General features: G+C 47.8%; 1 protein-coding gene and 1 long non-coding RNA gene across 2 annotated transcripts in view; one reads left to right on the forward strand and one right to left on the reverse strand.

Moving 5' to 3' along the window:
* Positions 1 to 292: 292 nt before the first annotated feature.
* The window catches only part of LOC109316159 (C-type lectin domain family 1 member A-like), a 23,037-nt gene continuing 3,940 nt past the window's right edge, over positions 293 to 19,389 (reverse strand). The window contains exons 2-9 of the mRNA XM_019544036.1: positions 12,929 to 13,063; positions 9,802 to 9,900; positions 5,346 to 5,453; positions 4,389 to 4,496; positions 3,396 to 3,535; positions 2,789 to 2,931; positions 857 to 1,018; positions 293 to 624 (exon numbers count right to left, since the gene is read on the reverse strand). Coding sequence (XP_019399581.1) covers positions 877 to 1,018; positions 2,789 to 2,931; positions 3,396 to 3,535; positions 4,389 to 4,496; positions 5,346 to 5,453; positions 9,802 to 9,900; positions 12,929 to 13,063 — 875 coding nt within the window. The 3' untranslated portion in view covers positions 293 to 624; positions 857 to 876. The remainder of the gene's footprint in view (positions 625 to 856; positions 1,019 to 2,788; positions 2,932 to 3,395; positions 3,536 to 4,388; positions 4,497 to 5,345; positions 5,454 to 9,801; positions 9,901 to 12,928; positions 13,064 to 19,389) is intronic.
* Positions 7,000 to 19,389, forward strand: part of LOC109316161 — a 27,134-nt gene continuing 14,744 nt past the window's right edge. The window contains exons 1-3 of the long non-coding RNA XR_002102738.1: positions 7,000 to 7,011; positions 9,388 to 9,392; positions 13,781 to 13,786. This is a non-coding gene — a long non-coding RNA (uncharacterized LOC109316161). The remainder of the gene's footprint in view (positions 7,012 to 9,387; positions 9,393 to 13,780; positions 13,787 to 19,389) is intronic.

The following is a 19,389-nucleotide window of genomic DNA, read 5'->3' on the forward strand; positions in this document are numbered from 1 at the left end:
TGTGCAGGGCTCATCAGGAACTCCCTCTGCCACACTGCACAGTACATGGGATCAGAGGTGGCCCCTACTCAGAAGATCTCGTCACTGTTTCAGTGACATGCCGTGCCCCAGGCCCAATGGGGACACAAGGATGACACAGGCTACAGGCAATCACTGTCAGCAAATGCCCCAATCCCCTTTCCAGTGGCACTCCTGGCCAGAGAACACCCTACAGGTCCCTTTGGAGCATGGACCACTCCTTCTCCCATCAGACCCGCCAAGACGCACACACCCCATTAATCATGTGGAGAAATGAGGGGGTGGGGGAGATGTTTATTTTCAGAAGCAAATTCCTGTAGCAGATAGATGATATGGAGTATCCTGAGGGCACCTCTGGAACCTCACAGCTTCTGCACTTCAGCAAGACCAGATTGTTCCTTGTATACAATGGGAGACTTCTGTGTTGGGCAGGGCAGTCACTGGGGATTACAGGTTTCTTCCTTGGGCCTGTGATACAGCCATACAGACCACTGGCTGCTGCTCATGTGATTGCCAACAAACCACAAACCCATCACAGCCTAGAAAATAAGATGCAACAGAAGCACAAGTACCCCATCTCTCCTGGCTCCAGCAGTTGCAGATGGGCTGTAGGGGATAGAGATAGAGTCAAATTACACATGTATGAAATGAAAGAGTTGAGGTTTGCCTGTGTCTATGTAACATCCCAGAGTGTCCCAGGCTGTTAGTTCACATGGTTGTCTCTGCAAATGGCAGCACAAGAACCCAGGTTGTTTTCTGGTGGGACCATTTCATTTCCACAGCCACGCATTCCCCATTCTGCTATAGGCATCTCCCCCACCAGTCCCCATTGCATCACCTGTCTCTGGGTCAATGCACTTAGTTATTTCCTGCTGCTTTCATCTTCACACAAATGCAGAATCGAGTTTCTTCACACCTGTCTGGCTTAAATGCCGCACCTTGGACATACACGCAAGTGGCACCTGCATCATTTCCGTGACTGGGGACCAGGGGCATAGTCCTGGAATGAAAAATCACAGTTTACAGTTCAGGTCCATCCCCCTGAGCTCAGCGCACCAGGACACAGGACCAGGAGTCCTCTCCCCCCCATTGTACTGACCACTGGAGACCTTGAGGCAACAGCCTAACAGAAGGAAGGGCAAGGATGCTCAAGGCTAAATGTGACAGAAGAGAATCTCTCCACACATGACCCCTGCATTGTCATAGCACATAGTACAAAGGCAGGTGTGGTCACCCTTGTGTCTGGGCCAAACTTCACTAAAGGAAAAAAACTTTGATGCTCCAGAAATTCCTCCTGCAATCAAACCCACAGAATGGAGGTATTTGTCCTCCTTTTCTTACAACTAAATCCTCTTCCCGGAGGTGTCTCCAGGCCCCATGCTCCCACATACAATACACAGACTGCACAAGCGCAGACACTATCCATGAGCTAAATTCCTGTATCACATGGCTCTCCCGTGTATACTGCACTCAGAATGCACCAGACTCCTCTCCTCTCACTGACCGCAGGGGCCCCATGAGTCTAACGCTGCCATCCTTTGAGCCATCTCAAATGGCTGCTCTTGTTTGTCGTGAGTCAATCTACAAGAAACATGGGAATGGCCCTTAACATGGACAGTATTATGGAGACAAAAGTGATTTTAGGGTAGTGAGCAGCTCTCATAACTATTCCAGCTCTGTGCTGTTGGACTCGTAAGCCTAGTCAGTCACCAGGCTTCACACAGATACTGCTGCAGATGTTGTATAACCCACACTACTGAGATGTGTTACTCAGGGTGGGTGAACAAGGCACCAGCCCTGGAAGACAACTCAGAAGGAGAGTCAGAATCACCCTCTACCCCACTGGAGGCCATGCTCTGGCTGCAAGAGCAGCCCCATGGTGTTGCTCTTGCAGCAACAGCTGTTAGATGTGGAAACCTCGGTTTTGCTGTAAGAACAACAATTGAGGCAGGCAGACCATACTGCAATGCCAGCAGCAGCCACAACCACTGCAGCCGGGGACTGTCTTTGAGTCCATATCATGGGTAAGGCTCCTGTATACCTCCACCACCACTCTCCCGCAGTTTTCCCAGGGCATAACCTGTGCTTCTTATGAGCCTAACACATGTAGCCAGGGTACAGCTAATGATGTTTCATGATATTCCCTCTGGCATCTCTGGAGATGTTTCCTCTGGCATGTCCAACATAAGGAATGGTGGATGGCAGGGGGGATATTGGATAGGCGATAAACCCCTCCAGAGATATCTGGGTCACTGCTCTCCCTGTCTAGCATCCATGTCTGCCACTCTCAGAGACAAGGGTACTGGGCTAGATGCACCATTGGTCTGACCCAGTGTGGCACTTCCTATGTTGTTCTGGCAGGATGGGGCCCTCATGGTGTATGAGGTGAGCTCAGCAGAAGTCTCTCACAGGCTAATGGACACGTGCCTTATCCACACATATTGTCCTCAGCCAACCAGCTGGTCAATGTGCCTGGATGCAGGCCACAAGACAGAGGAGAGTGACGCTGCCTTTCTTCACCACCATCCTCGAGCCCTCAGCCAAATTTGTTTCACAAGAGATCCAGCACAAGTACAGCCTTCCAAACACCCGGGGCCAGTTCAGACGTGTGCTTCCTGCTGGGGCCTGTCACTCACTGAGTCTATGATCAAGTTCACAACTCTGTTTAATGGACCTGTCCGAGACCCTCAGTCCCACAATGAGACTCGCTCAGCAACTTGTGCTGCTTTTTGGTGCAGAGTTGTGGACACCCTAGTTGACACAGACTTACAGGCCAGGGGAGAGAGCTGTGCCATCCGCCCAGACCCACTTCTTTGTTTCAGAGTTGTACGACAGTCCAGTCCAGAATGGGTAGTAGTATAGAGAGCTTTCACGTTCTTCTGAATACTCAAATGACTCCTTCTTGGTGAAATCCTGATTAAATGGGAGAGAAAGCAAGATCTCTCAGGTGCATGACCACACCTGCCGGGTGCTAGGAGTTCCCTATGCAGCATCACCATAGACATCTGTGTAGAGATTATCTCTGTAGACAGCCCCGGTACCCTGTACCTGCCTACGGTCCTGTGCCAGTACAGCCATGCATGATCTCAAACATCCTGCAGGTAACACTGTAGTACCTGTCATACATGCACAGCTAAAGAGAAACATGAAATACAGATATACAAGTAAGCTGTACCTGTGCAAACTACCCACTCATTCCTACACAGTCAGAGAGACGTCCAATGTGCTTTGCCCATTCACAGGCCCCCCAGTACTCAGAAGCCCACTCTTGGCATTATCTGGTCCACACTTGGCTGCAGAAACCCACCCCCGGGACCTGACTCCCAGCTGACCCCATTCACTCCCCGGATATTATGTCAAAAGTAACATGAACTCACCAGCTCGTCTTGGCTGTCAATCCAGAGTAGGCTGGCAGAGTGAGAACTGCAAAAGGATTTACACTGTGCCCAAGGTCTTTTTTCAGAGGAAAAGAGGTAGGATCTTTTCTCTTTGTGACTCCACCGCACCAGACACTTCTCTGGAAAAACATACACCGCATCAGGTCACCTCTCTCCCCGATTGCTCCCCTGCTGGGGACACTGCCATCAGGAATGAGGGAATTTCACACCCACCGTGTTCCTCCAGTGACACTGCTTGTGTTTCATGGGCCCTATGGTGAGGGGAGGTCCTGCCCCATATATCAAAATGGGGATGGTCCTTTCCCTTCCAGGAGCAGCAGCTGCTGCCATGTAGAGAACAGCGGAGCTGGCTTCTCTGGCTCTCTCTGGGATAAGGCAAACCAGCCAAACAGCCACCGCCATCCAGGCTGAGGCCAGACCAACCCCTTCAGCCCAGACGGGGCTAGGGAGGGGAAAGCTCGTCTCTAGTAGGGAAGGTAGCTAAGAGACAAGAGCACCAAACCCTGATTGACACACACCAGTCCCAAACCTGGACACAGGTCATGGTCACTGGGGAAAATGTTTTTCCTCTCCTCAAAGGTTTTTGCGACTCAAAACATTTTCCTGTCCTAAATTCAGACAAAAGGCAAAATCCTAAAAAACTCGTTAAAATCAAAAACCCAATTTATTCTGTGTTTTCATCATTTGAACATTTATTTCATGTAGTCTGAAACTTTTCCATTTGATTTGGACTATTTTTCCCCTTTTTGGCTCATCATCTTTAATTCTGAAATGAAGGATCAGACCAGGAGAGTACAATCTTTCATTTATGCCTTTTCAGAGCATTTTTGGACCTTCTGGCAGCACCACAATGGGGATCCCATACCCCAGGCTCACACATTTTGGGGAAGGGAAATGGCACTTTGCAGGGCCAGGGAAGTCCCACATGATCTTTTGGGCCTACCCTGATAGCCTCTCCCTTCCCACAGTTACCTTTGTCAGGAGGTTGATCCAGTGGCAATCCTGGAACACTTCTGTTTGGGTCTGAGCAGGACATCGGACACTGGGTGAGGTCTTTCTTCTCTTGGCTCAGCTCCATGACTGAAACATCAGAACAGCTTGATAGTGTCTGTTGTGATACAGGCATCAGCAGAATTTTTTAGCCATAATGTTTTCTGTATCTTGGTGACACACAAGCCCTAGCTGCACTAGTATGATTTGATGGAGCCATTTTCCACCAAGAATGCAATGATTTTTACAAATTGGGCCCTTCTAAATGATTTGTCACCAGCTCACCTTTCCATCTACCTCCCCAGCTTTCCATATGGAGGTCTAACAGGTAGCCCAGACTTCCTGGCTCTTTAGATGTTTTCTCCTTTAAGGTATTAGAGCTACAGCTGCACGGGCTTCCAGGATTGCCTTGGGGGCTGCTACAGAGCTGTAGTTACCCTGGCTTCTAAGTAACAAGCCATGGAGGAGTTTCATTTCTCCAGAAATATATCCAGGTTTTGACTTTTTGTCCTGATTAGGAATGAAAATATTTCCAAAAGCACAATTATTTTTTTCTTTGCAGAAGTGAAATGTTGTCCCTGCCCAGCTCTAGTAACACAAATCCAAAGTAGTCTGCCTACAGAAGACCAAACTCATTGCACAGCACCTGCTAAAGAGCTGAAGCAGCTGTGGAGGGAGTACTGGAAACCACAAGGTAGCTGTTACATGAAAGCTGTTACTGCTTCCAGAAACAGTGTCACCACTTCTGTCCAGCATGATCCAGAGCAGGCTGCAACAGTGACAAGGCTTGTTCCCAGCTAGCACAATGGCAAGAGTGACCACTAGACCCAGTCAGGGATTTTGTGCCAAAATTATTTCTTAAGACAAAACATTTCTGCAGAACTGGCATTTTCTATGAGGAAATTTCAGTTTCAAGTTTTTGCACAAGAAGATATATACCTGTGTCAGGACGTTGATCCGGTGGCAATCCTGGAACACTTCTGTTTGGGTCTGAGCAGGACATCGGACACTGGGTGAGGTCTTTCTTCTCTTGGCTCAGCTCCATGACTGAAACATCAGAACAGCTTGATAGTGTCTGTTGTTATATATGCATAAGCAGAATTTGGTAGCCATAATGTCCTCTGAAAGGTGGTGACACAAAAGCCCTAGTTGCACTAGTATGATTGGATGGAGTCATTTTCTACTAGGAAAGTGAAGATTTCTCAAATTGAGCTCCTGTAAATAGTTTACCAGCAGCTCACCTTCCCACTCACTTCCCCAGCTTTCAATATGGATATCTAAGAGGTAGTACAGACTTCCTGGCTTCTTAGATGTTTTCTGCTTTAAGATATTAGAGCTACAACTGCACGGGCTTCCAGGATTGCCTTGGGGGCTGCTACAGAGCTGTAGTTGTTCTGGCTTCTAAGTAACAAGCCATGGAGGAGTTTCATTTCTCCAGAAATATACCTAGGTTTTGACTTTTGTCCCAATTAGGAAAGAAAACATTCTCCAGACTCAATTATTTTTTTCCTTGCAGAAGTGAAATGTTGTCCCTGCCCAGTTCTAGTAGCACAAATCCAAGGTAGTTGGGCCTACGGTAGATCACACTCATTGCACAGCACCTGCTAAAGAGCTGAAGCAGCTGTGGAGGGAGTACTGGAAACTACAATGTTGCTGTTACGTCAGAGCTTCCAGACCACAGTGTCACTGCTTCTGTCCAGCATGACCTAGAGCAGGCTGCAACAGAAACAAGGCTTGTTCCCAAGTAGTGTAATGGCAAGAGTGACCACTAGACCCAGCCAGGGATTTTGTGCCAAAATTATTTATTAAGAGCAAATGCAGGTTCTGCAAAGCTAGCATCTTCTGTGAGGAAATTTCAGTTTCAAGTTTTTGCACAAGAAGATCATAAAACTTTGGTTTGTTGAACTGAATTGGATTGGTATCTGTCAAGTCAGTTTGGCCTTAAATTCACAGGAATAATTGGTGAAGTTTTTGCCCCTGGCCAGCTATAGGGAAGAGAAGATAGTGACTGCTGAAGAGGAGATGTTGGCAAGGCCAGCAGCTCCAGGTTTAGCACAGCAGGTTCTGGACATATGAACCCTCTCATGCCCTTCCCTTACTGCAGCTGCCACCACAAAATCCCTTCCCAAGTTGTGATGGGAAATGCTGAATTGCTCAGCAGAAAAAATGGTTGCAGGTAGACCCAGCCTTAAGGAAAACTGCACTCTGGAAGAAGTATTTTGGCATCCTCCCTCCCCCCTCCATCCCTCTCTCAAGCTTGTCCACATCCTTGTTAAAGCATGGTGCCCAGAACTGGAAGCAGTACTCCAGCTGCAGCCTCACCAGTGCTGAGTAGAGCAGGAGAATCACCTCCTTGGTTTTGCTGGAGATGCATCAATGCATGCCAGAGTATTATTTGCCCTACTGGCTACGGCATGACTGCCAGCTCATATTCATACTATGGTCTATTATTATCCCCAATACCCTTTCATTCGTGGTGTTAGTCAGTTAGGTGCCGCCAAGCCTGTTGGTGTGTTGGGGGTTGCTCGTCACCAGGTAGCACTTTACATTTCTCAGTGTTGAACTTAATCAGGTTCCAATCTGCCCAATTTGCTGGCCTGTCTAGGTCTGCCGGTATCTGTAGCCTATCTTCAAACATGACCATGCTCCCCCATAACTTGATGTTGTCCATGAACTTGGCCAATGAGCTCTTCACCCCCACATCCAAATCATTAATAACGATGTTGAAAAGTACTGAACCGAGCACTGACCCCTGCAGAACACTGCTGCCCACTTTTCACTAGGATGACAAAGATCCGTTCACTACGACACTCTGGGTCCTATGCTGAAGCCAGTTTCTCACCCACCCGGCTGTCTTGGAGTTCAGCCCACAGTCCTCAATTTTCTCTCAAGGACATTGTGGGATACTAGACCAAAGGTCTTTTGGAAGTCAAGATATATAATGTCAACCTACTCTCTCATGTCCAGGTGGCGAGTTACCTGGTGTAACAGGGGGCCTTCTCTGGGCCAATTTCCCTGCAGCCCGCCCACCTGTTCCTGGACCAACTGCCCACCTTCTGACCCACCACAACTTGATGTTAATTAATTAAAAGTTGTTAATTAAGCAGGAGGGCAGCCATTTGTTGCACCATGCCAGGGGGCACTATCTGCGGCTCCATAACTCCACTACACCACAGTCTATGCCTCACAGATGGCATCCACTGATGTTACTCTTACCGGCCCCGCACTGGTCCCCAGAATCATCCAGTTCAGACCCCAACTGGATCCCTCCACTCAGGCAGCCTACCCAGCCCTCAATCACAGCTCCTTAGCTCCCTGAACCATTTCCCCACTTAGGTGTGGTCCCCCTCCAGGACCTTTGACCATACAGGCCCTGGCCTCACCTCCAAGGCCAGTCAGAACCCCAGGCCCTCCTAGCTCTGGGCACCCCTTGCCATGGGCCCCTGGCCCTTTTGACCATTCTGGTCCTGGCCCCAGCCCAGGGCAGTTGAGGGTACTCTACAATCAAGGATTCGAGCCTCTAGCCCCACTCTCTCTTGTGGGTCTGCCTTCTGGTCCCATACTAGGGGTTAACCCACCTGGTTGTGGGGGCTGGAGTTAAGGCACCCCAACCCACCTTTCACCAGGGTGTTCACTGGCCTGGCATTTCCTGGGGGCTCCCGCACCACTGAGAGCCCCACCAGGCCACCCACTCCCCAGCAGGGTGAAGTTTTAGGTCATGCCCAGGACCAGAAGCTTCCTGACAATCCTCTACAGCTCCTCCCTTACTTCCAGGTTGTTATGGAGCCTCACAACCAAGTGATGTTGCTGCCTCTCTAGCCAGCAGCAAAATGCCCTGTTTATTTGGGCAGCCCTGAATCAAAAATGGCTGCCTCAATCAGGCACCTGCTGACTGCTTGGCTGAGGTCCTTAAAGTGGCAGGCACACACAGTGTCCTGCCACATCTGGTTATAGAAGGAGATGAGGTTGGTAAGACGAGACCTGGCCATGACAAAGCCATGATGGTAGTCATTCAGAATTGTACCTTCAGCAAGCTTATCATAGACAGACTCCTTGATAAACTGGTCTAGGATTTTCCCTAGGATGGAAGTTAGGCTGATTGGCCCATAGTTACCTGGGTCCTTCCTCCTGCCCTTCTTGTGAATGGGCACAACTTTGGCCCTCTTCCAGTCCTCAGGGACTTCTCCAGAGGGCCACAAGTTGTGGAACAGTTTCACCAGGGACTCCACAATGACTTCGGCCAGCTCCTTCAGCACTCTTGGGTGAAGATGGCAAATGAACAACTCCACTCAGGCACTGTGTGCCCCTCCCCAACCCCCGACCTGCCTTATGCAGGTTAATGTCAAACTGATTCAAAATCAAGTATTTTTGTTAAGCTAAAAAGAAAGAAAAAAGGCACAGTGAAGTGAAGTCATTTGGCTAAGGTTAGAAAACAAGGCCAGACTCATCACTGTGGGGTGGGTCCTCCCAAATGTCAGTGATGTCTGTGAGCAGGGATGTCTCACAGTACATGACTCCAGCTAACACGCCCCAAACTGAACTTACCCAGTTTAGATAGAAATTGTTCCAGCAGGCCGTGTGGGGGATATCTATGTTCTCTCCATCTTAGCATGGCGCTGCTTATGTAGAGACCAGAACCTTGGCTCTTTTCTACTTTACTGGTGTCACAGGCAATGCTCCTGGGGTTGCCATCACACCACCTTTTTGGCCACCCCTATCCTGTTGTGTGTCTGCTCCAGCCTCCCAGAGACTTACCCAGTTTCCTCTTAACCATCCCACCTTGTTGTTAAAGTAAGGAAAAGAGGCTGCCCTGTGATATTGGTGAACCTAGTTGCTCTCTTTCTTTCTCCATCTCAATATTCATTCTTCAGCCGTACATGCCTTAATGGCTAAATGTGTTATATCCAGCCACCACCATAGTCACGCCCATGCCTTACAGGTGTCCACAGTTCCCTCTTCTCCCTTTCCCTTATTCCCCAAGACTGGGTCCTTTATTACAGCTGGTCATTTTGCTTCAGCTCAGTTTGAATTTCATTTTTGCACTGAAAATCTAATATTTTCCTTTACAATTCTCATTCCCCCAAATCAAAGGGAGGACTTGGAGGTCTAGGGATCTGGGTTACATAGTACCCAAAATCTTGATTTTTCTGGTTTCCAGTTTGTCATGGAGTCACAATTTGTCTTGAACAAGAAGGCACTTACTAAAGAAAGCCACTACAAAGACACTCCACACAGCTCATGTTTGTCTCTCTCATTGACCAGGTCCCACACCATGCTTTGAACTGCATACAGCACACAGAGAAACCTACTATTTTAATGATACCCTGAAAGTAATACAGCTTTTCAGTCTCCTCCTTGAACCACCAGAAAACACTCTTGTCTTTCCTAAACTTACCCATGATACCCAAAACTCCCATTGCTACCAATAAAATGAGGCAGAGGATCCCAAAAATAACTGCAGTGAGTTGCCATCGAAGAGATGAAACTGAAGGATCTGACAAAGAAATGAAAATAATGTCCCATGAATATATCGCCAACCTACAAAAATACAGAAATCACCATATCACAAATCAAAGAAGCTCATGCAAAAAAAGCTCACGTGGGCAACTTTAAAAATGTCTCCTTGAAATAGCTGCACAGGTTGGAGGAGGGGAAGGCATAAATAAGTGGAGTAGCAGGAGAAGTTAAGAATCAGTGAAGGCTGGTAACATAACTAAGGTGGGGCAACTGGGGCAGCAGCCCTTGGCCCAAGTTGGAGGAAAGGTGAAAAAAACAGCCTCATGATTGGGTCAGTGGCAGCTGAAAGTTGCCACAGCTGCCCAGGTTGCCAGCTGACACACTCTGGTGAAGATAATGGCCAGTGGCAGCACTGGACATATCACAGTTAAGGGTGGCATTCTATTGTTTTCTGGTCACCAGAGTGACTGTATCTTAGTCATCTATGGAGCATTTCTGGTATTTACACCTGCAGAGGAATAGCCCAGCGCATGGGGAGGGAAAGAGACATCCACATTTTTCCCCCCAGTGGCTAGGGCTATGTGTAGACAAAGAGGGGCATGCGTGCATGACACCTTAAAGCAGGCTAAATGTTTTTGCACTGTTTTAATGGTGTTGGTGTTTGCACACCTCAGTGGTGTATTGTACATAAATTCCAGCCACTGTAGGAAATTCGGTGGTGTAATGCACCTTAAACGACTTGGGGCGCAGCAAACTAAAACTCTGAGTAGTTTAAATTTACTGCCCCTACAGCCACAGAGCGAAGCACCTGGCTCCGTGCAGCTTTGCAGCTCTGCAGGAAGCCCTGCAGGCAGCCTGGCAGCAGCCCAGGAAAGCAGGATCCACCCAAGATCCCCCTGGAGCCCACCTGCCTGCCTGAGCTATACAGAGGCCTGATGCTTCCCTCCACGGCTGTGGTGCCCCCCCCACAGGACCACGCGAGCAAGGTGCTGTGGGCGGGTGCTGCCTGGGGCGGGGGGAGCTGCCGCTACTGCAGAGGGAAGCACCAGTTGTCCCATCCCCACCCCTCTGCCTGCAGCCCAGGGACCACTGTGCTCCACTCCGTCCACCGGGAGTTCGCCCTCCCCTCCCCACCAGCAGAGAAGCAGGTAAGTGCACAGGTTTGTGCATAACATGGGGGTTTAAAGGACCCTAAACTGAAGCAGAGTTTTTAAAAACCCACCACTTCAGTTTAGGGCCCTGTTTCATCTACACACACCCTAAGTAACTAGTGCACTCACCTGGAAGACCAAAGGCCCTGGATTCTCAGCATCCCTCACCCAAAGGGAGTTTGTCTCTGGATTTCTCTGACTTCACATCGTTCTAACAACCACACCAAATCAGCCAACACCCAGTACTTTTGCTGATGCTTCTTTGGAAGCTGGTCCCTGGGCAGCCATGTGACTGAGGTCTCAGAGAGATGTAGAGCCAGAAGGAAAGGTACAGGCTAGAGGCTACGTGGCTCAGTCAGGTGGCTGAAGGCCTAGAAGGAAGAAGGGCCTGGATTTTATCCAGGGCCCTTCTTCCCAGTGGGGCAGAAGTCCCCCGCTCCTACACTGCCTCCATCCATTTTTTCCAAAGACTACCTTAGTGGCTCAGCTACAAAAGGAGCAGTGGAGAAGGTTGTGAATGGTGGTTGACTTGTACTGTGGTGGTTAGAGTGCTGTACCATGAAGAAAAAAAGGCATTAGTACAAACCCCCCAGCATCCCAAGGATGCTGTGCTAGGAGGGAAAATAGGATCACACTTCCTTGGGGTGAAACGGGGCCTCCCACATTGCAGGTGAGATCATAGCCACTGAGCTATGGAAGGTACACACACAGGACTGTTTCAGCTCCTGAGGCTAAAGGCAGTAGTCACAGATTCTGCACAATTCCATTTTCAGGCATCTAAGTCTGCTCCATGTTCACAAGGGAAAAGTAAACTGGCTATGACACTACTCAGTTGGTGCAGCTAAATAGTCATTCACACACACAGGGGTACAAATGCAGCAAGAAACTTTCCCTGGATAGGTAAGTAATAAAAATACCTTGTAGAAAACCAAAATATGGCCACTTAGATGACCAGGAAAGAATAGCATGTCACTCTAAATGAGCAGTCTTGATAAAAGTGCCTTGAAACTAACAAAATTGGTTCACTTGGATATTGATGGAAAATCTAACTAAATGGCCATGGGCAGGGGGGGAACTACCTATCCCTACCATTCAAGCACTAGATATCACACCCAGAACAATTCTTTTCATTGTTCCAACTACTCCCTGTGGTCAAGGAACTAACAGCCCCAATGGTTAAAAATGGATCACAGCATTAGTCAGCACAGATGGATTGTTTCTCTTAGCTTCTTTGCCAAAGTTGGTGGAGTATAGATGGTATCATACCTACAGCAGAGTACAAAGCAGCATTGTCCAAGCAGTGGGAGGTAACCAAGCAGCAGGTAAGTGGGAGAATCTCAAACGGCCAAAATATCTTCGTGTGACCCATTGTGGGCTGTGATGTGATTTTCCAACCATTTTTGAGGCCCTGGACTAAGATGTGGACTCAAGTTGCAGCAACGGAGGTTTAGGTTGGATATTAGGGGAAAACTCTCTCACTTGGAGGGTGGTGAAGCACTGAAACAAGTTTTTAATTATTTGTTTTTTTTTAACTCCGAGATGCTGCAATCAGGTTATTATCTGAGAATCCCAAATGTTACAAAAATACAAATAGGAATCTTTTGCTCATTCCTGGTGGAAAAAACCTGACCACCCTAAATGAAAAGACTATGCTTAGAAGAGGTTTGATAGAGAGAAAAGGAACAGCATGGCCAGGAGCAGAACACTTGCATTGTAGAAGCAGTAAAAAGCTGGTTACAAGCTGCAGGGCTGGTCCGTGCTAGTGAACGACTCAGATAAGAAGTCTGATGAGTTATTCATCTGGCAGGTAGATTTAGTACAAAATGAAGAACCCGTGCACATGTTTTTTATTCTGATGGTGATAACAGAAAGATGAGATGTCTCAGGACTGCTCTGAAACCAGGACAAGGTTACCTTGATTTCTCCTCAGTTGGCTTGGGCTGCCCTCAGCCCCTCTGCCTTCTGCTTCCTGAAGCCTTGCACTTCTCTTCTTCTTAGGTGGTTTTTGAAACTTCAGCTCAGAGTAAGTTGTCATTCCCTTCTGTGCCACTGGTGAGAGAAGGGGAACACATGGTTTAGACTCCACTTTGTAGAGAGCAGTAACACAGTGTGTCAGGAAACAAAATAGTATTACAACAGGGTTCCTCATTGGTCTCTAATCCCACACTGGAAGAAAAATTGAAAGGTTTTTGGAATGGTTGCAGCTCAGGTCAATACAGCAGCCCAAGACAAATGGTCCCCAGCAATATCCCAACTCACTTGTGAGAGAGAGGAATGATAACTAAAAGAGCACATGTGGAGAGAAGTTACCAGTGAATGGGGTATTGACAGTGGAATGACTGAATAAATAAGACCTGTGATAATTAAGGTCATGTGTAAAGAATCATTGTGCAGACAAAATGAAAGTTCCTTTGAAGGGCTGATTATTGAGTTTGACTACATGGTCTGCACTGAGTTGATATGGGAGAAACTGAAATTGTAGAAGGCAAATATTAAAATTGAAATAATTGTGAAAAATGCAATTTAACAAGGGCTGAAACTACTGAAAAGTTCAAGCCAGACTCAGTAAAGAGTTCTGACCTAAAATTGGGGAAATTATATTTTAAAAAGAGATGAAATACTGTGTTTCAGTGTTCCTGAAGAGACAGGTTTTAACTTCTCATTTCAAAATGATGTCATTTTACTCTTTAGAATTTGGTCTATATTTATTAAAGGAATGGGGGAGAAATGTTAAATTACCTAAAAACTCTTTCTTTTTCTGTTAAGTAAAATGTTTTTGATGGGCCTGAACCAATTTTATTTATTGTTGATGATGGTGATGTTTTCCTTTACTTACTGAATGGAAACGTCCTTTATCCACACTGTTCTGTATCCAAGCTCTTATAGGCAATAAATCCCCCGCTGTCATTCTATCCTGGAAAATTAAGGAAGCCCTGAAGAACTGGTTCTTCAGGAGCCGACACAAAAGGTGATTGTCAAAGCCAGACTAGGCATGTACATAAGTGATGGAAACTTTTGCCTTCTCAGGAAACAAGAGCAGGACTGCTAAACAAAATCAAGGACTGATGGGAGGAGGAGGGCACCATGAGCTCTTCAGATTCAGGAGTCGAGGTAGATGTCATTTACCTAGACTTTAAGAAGGACTTCAATAGAGTATCTCATTCTGTTCTCGTAAATAAACTGACAGGCTGTGATGTAGATGATTACACAATAAGATGGATGGCAAATTGGCCTAGGGGTTGCACCCAGAGAGTGGTGGTGGATAGGTCGATATTGAACTGGAAAGATGTGGGCAGTGGAGTCCTACAAGGCTCGGTTCTTGGATGAGTGCTATTCAGTGTCTTCATCAGTGACTCAGATGAGGGCGTGGAGAGTACCCTGTCCAAGTTCACAGATGATACCAAATTATGGGGCAAAGTTAACACACCAGAGGGTAGGGAACAGATCCAGGCAGATCTGGACAGGTTAGAAAAATGGGCAGAATGAAATAGGATGCAGTTCAACAAAGACAAGTGCAAAGCTCTGCACCTGGGCAAAAAGAACCACCAACACACTTACAAGCTGGGGAATGACCTCTGACCTCAGCAGCATAGCAGCAGAAAGGGATCTTGGAGTCACAGTTGACTCCAAGTTGAATGTGAGTCATCAAATGTGACAAAGTGATCAACAAGGCTAACCACACTTTATCATGCATTAGCAGATGCATGATGAACAGGTCCAGGGAGGTGATGCTTCCCCTCTATGTGGCACTGGTCAGGCCACAGCTGGAGTACTGCATCCAGTTTTGGGCCCCGCACTTCAAGAGGGATGCGGAGAATCTTGAGAGGGTTCAGAGGAGGGCCACACATATGGTCAGAGGCCTGCAAGCAAGGCCTTATGAGGAGAGACTGAGGGACCTAGGTCTCTTCACTCTTTGCAAGAGAAGGCTGAGAGGTGATTTTGTGGCTGCCTATAAATTCATCATAGGAGGGCAGCAAGGAATAGAAGATACTCCATTTACTAGGGCACCCCCTGGAGTAACTAGGAACAATGGCCACAAGTTGATGGAGAGCAGATTTAGGTTGGACATTAGAAAGGACTTCTTCACAGTAAGGGTTGCCAGAGTCTGGAATGGTCTTCCAAGGGAGGTGGTGCTCTCTAGGGCTGTGTGAAATTTTGCCGGTTGTTTTGATTCTACACTGTTTCGACTAATTTCAAACTCAAAACAGTAAAATTGAATCAAAATAAAGGGCTTCAGAACAGCCTTGATGCAAAATGAGGCTAGTCAAAATGTTTCAAAAGTTTGAAAATGTTTCGCGTTTCAAAGCCAGCTGCGAGAGACACGGGAGAACCAGGGCTTCACCCCCAGCACAAGCCAGGAGTGCATCCCTGGCACTCTCCATCTCCCACTGCTGGAAGCTGATAACAGCCTGGGCTCAGTTCCCCCCCCTGCCCCCAAGCGCTGCAATCTGGTGTGGGGGGGGTTAGAGTCAGCCCAGATGGGCTGACTCCCCCTGCACCTGATCACAGTGCAGGGGGGGAAGTGAGCCCAGTTGGGCTGACTCTGCCCCCACACTTGATTGCAGTGCTGGGGGGGCGGGGTCCGAGCCCAGTTGAGCTCACTGTCCACCCTGCACCTGATCGCTGCATGGGGGGGGGGAGGGAATGAGCCCAGCTGGGCTGACTCTCTACCCCGCACCCAATCACAGCACTGGGGGGTGGGGTGAGAGAACCAAGCTGGGCTGACTCTCTGCTCCCCCACCTGATCTAGCAGCAGGAATGGGGAGTCAACTCAGCTGGGCTGACTTCCCACTCCCTGTGTGATCTAACACTTGGGGTGAGAAGTCAGCCTACCTGGGCTGACTCCCCACCCCCAGCAGAACATTGAAACAGCATCAAAACAGCCTTTCAGTTTCGATGGAACAAAGTGGAACAGCAGTTTCGAATTTAAATGAAATTCGAAACGGAACGCTGTTCCTTCAAACTGGTGAAACTGAAGGTGAAACGGAATAGTGCCATTTTGCACAGCCCTAGTGCTCTCCCCTACCTTGGGGGTCTTCAAGAGGAGACTGGACATGCACCTAGCTGGGGTCATCTGACCCCAGCACTCTTTCCTACCCAGGGCAGGGGGTTGGACTCAATCTACTGAGGTCCCTTCTAACCCTAACATCTATGAATCTATTAATCTTGTCCCCTGTGTGATGCTTGTGGAGAATACAGCTGTCCCTGAACTTGTGCTTCTCAAGATGCCATTTGCATTAACAGAACATGGTTGGATGAGATGATCCTTGAGGTCCCTTCCCACCCAATGACTCAATTGTTCTCTTGCACAGGTCCTGGCAATCTAAGATGGAAACTGACTATAAACTCTTAGGAAAAAATCTGTCATCGCTTTTAATGAGAACACCCCAAGAATACAAAGGTTGTCATTAAGCATACACAGGTTTCAGGTTAACATATACCGATTTATTTGGCTATAACAGATTCCAGTTAATACCTTTATCAGTAATAGAAAGCAACCTGGAACATGCTCTAGAAGGACTGCTTTGCTGTTGTCACTGATACAGGAAAATTAACATGCCTGAAATCTTCAAAAACATGAATTTTGAATGATGGCTAGAGGCAAAAGAAATTCTCATCCCCCATTTATCATTGTAGAACTATATTTCATGAGATGGGGTAGCCAAAGTAATATTTAAAAGGAAAAGAATATCAGTGAGTTTGTATATCATGAGGACAAGAATGCTGGGTTGCATCTGAGATGACTTTTTGGGTATGAAATCAAGCAAAGAGAAGAAAACACAAATGAGTGAATGGGTCTGAAAGGTCACACAGGTAAAGAATCAGAACTTCCTAAACAAGTTAAAGAAGAACTTTGGAGAAATGACACTGCCGTTTTCTTTTTCTTGGTAAGCAGAATTCACTTAATGGTGGTAAAACCTATGAAAACTATTTTAAGTTTTTCTACCACAGCCCCTGAATAAAAGAGTGCTATTACCATATCAAGTCAAATAAGACAGTTAGAATAACTGTCCCAATAATTAGAGTGTATAAATTTTCCATATATAAATTTGATATCGTTTAGATATAGAAACTAATAATTGGAGGTTTGTCTTGCACTTGTCCTCCTCCAACTGCTACAGTAGGGAAAATAAATCTAAGGGGGCAGGTAGTCCCTTTGGTCTCTGCCCTTACCCCCAGTTTCTCCCCCCTGCATCTCCTTTCTCTTCAACTGTCAAACCCTGTTGTCCATAAACACATGGACTTGAGAAGAAAATTTAAAAAAAAAAAACTGACCTTCAAATAAAAACAGCTATAACAATTTACATATAGCATCCGTAGACTTACTTTATTCAGAACTAATACATTTACATTTTTTTAACAAGAGGAACTTACCCTCCTGCCAGCTGACACCAACCCAGATGTAGTGGGGCTCACTAAAATGTGGTGAGACCCAACACAAGACTGGGCAGTGAATATCAAGGGCTATAGGCTGTACAGAAGGGATAGGACAGGGAGGAAAGGTGGGGGCATGGCACTCTACATTAAGGAGGAATACACATCCTCGTCAATTAGCAAAGAATCAGAGGAGGGGCACTCTGAAGTGCTCTGGATTAGAATACAGGGCAGTTGAGGGGAAAGAGACTTAACGGTGGAGGTCTACTACAGACCTCCCAACCAAGGGAAAGAGCTAGACCAGGAATTCTTAAGTCAGCTCACGGAGGTAGTTAGGTCAAAGGATGTGGTCATCGTGGGTGACCTGAACTTTCCAGACATCTGCTGGGAAGAGCAGTCAGCCAGGTCTGACCGCTCACGTAGGTTCCCAGCCAGAATGCAGGACTTCCATCTAACCCAGGAGGTGCACAGCCCCACTAGGGGAGGTGCCTTGTTGGACCTGGTGCTGGCCACGGGTGATGACCTGGTGAGGGGGCTGAGGGTGCTCAACCACCTGGGTGACATCAATCATCACCTGCTGGAATTCACCATTCAGTGCAAGGTGGCAAAGGCCTGCAGCAAGGCAGCAGCTCTAGATTTCAGGAGGGCGGACTTCAGTGAGCTAAGGAGAATAGTCAGGGAAGCACTGAGGTCCCGGAGGGGAGGGGAGCCAGGTGTCCAAGAAGAGTGGTTGCTCCTTAAGGAGATGATCCTCCAAGCCCAAAGGGAGGTAATCCCAACACGGATCAAAGGGAGCAGGAGGGCGCAAAAGCCCCCATGGCTCACCAAAAGCATCCGGGAATGTCTCCTAGCTAAAAGGGAGGTGTCCACCCAATGGAAGGGAGGGGCCATCACCAGGGAGGACTATACTGCGATTGCTCAGGGATGCAGGGGGACAGTCAGAAAGGCCAAGGCAGAGATGGAACTGGGACTAGCTTCCCGGATCAAGGACAACAAGAAGTCCTTTTTTAAATACATAGGGGGCAAAAAAAAGGTTCCAGGTAACATGGAGCCCCTTCAGGACAAGCTAGGAAATTTGGTCGTCACACCAGATGACAAAGCTAACATATTTAATGATTTCTTTGCCTCCATTTTCCTCAGCAGGGACCGGAACAGCCACCACCCCTCTGGGCCCCGCTTAGACCTCAGGGGAGGTGCACCTAGGCCAAGAGTTAGTGAGGAACTATTTAGGGAACTTCTGGAGGGACTAGATGTATTCAAATAAGCTGGCCCAGACAATCTCAACCCTCAAGTACTGGGGGAATTGGCTGAGGTCATTGCAGGACCCCTGGCACGGCTTTACGAGCACTCATGGTGCTCTGGTGTGGTGCCAGAGAACTGGAAGAGGGCCAATGTGGTTCCCATCTTCAAAAAGGAGAGGAAGGAGGACCTGGGAAACTATAGGCCAGTTAGTCTTACCTCAATCCTGGGCAAGCTTTTTGAGAGAGTTATTCTGGCACATGTCCACAAGGGGCCAGTAGGGGAGATTATGCTTAGGGGCAACCAACACGGGTTCATTAGCGGCAGGTCCTGTCAGACCAACCTGGTGGGCTTCTACGACCAGGTCACCAAATCCTTAGATGCAGGGGTAGCAGCGGACATAGTCTTCCTGGACTTTCAGAAGGCCTTCGACACTGTTTCTCACCCCGTTCTCATTAAGAAACTGGGGGACTGTGGTGTCGACACCTACACAGTCAAATGGGTTGCCAACTGGCTGGAGGGCCGTACCCAGAGAGTGGTGGTGGATGGGTCATTTTCAACCTGGAGGGATGTGGGCAGTGGAGTCCCCTAGGGCTCAGTCCTTGGGCCCGCACTGTTCAACATCTTCATCAATGATTTGGGCGAGGGGGTAAATAACACCCTGTTCAAAAATGCTGATGACACTAAGATGTGGGGGGATGTGGACACACTAGAAGGGAGAAATAGGCTGCAATTGGACCTAGACAGGTTACAGGGGTGGG

The sequence above is a fragment of the Crocodylus porosus genome, unplaced genomic scaffold, assembly GCF_001723895.1.
Source record: "Crocodylus porosus isolate Cpor-Errol unplaced genomic scaffold, CroPor_comp1, whole genome shotgun sequence".
In the NCBI taxonomy this organism is placed as follows: domain Eukaryota; kingdom Metazoa; phylum Chordata; order Crocodylia; family Crocodylidae; genus Crocodylus; species Crocodylus porosus.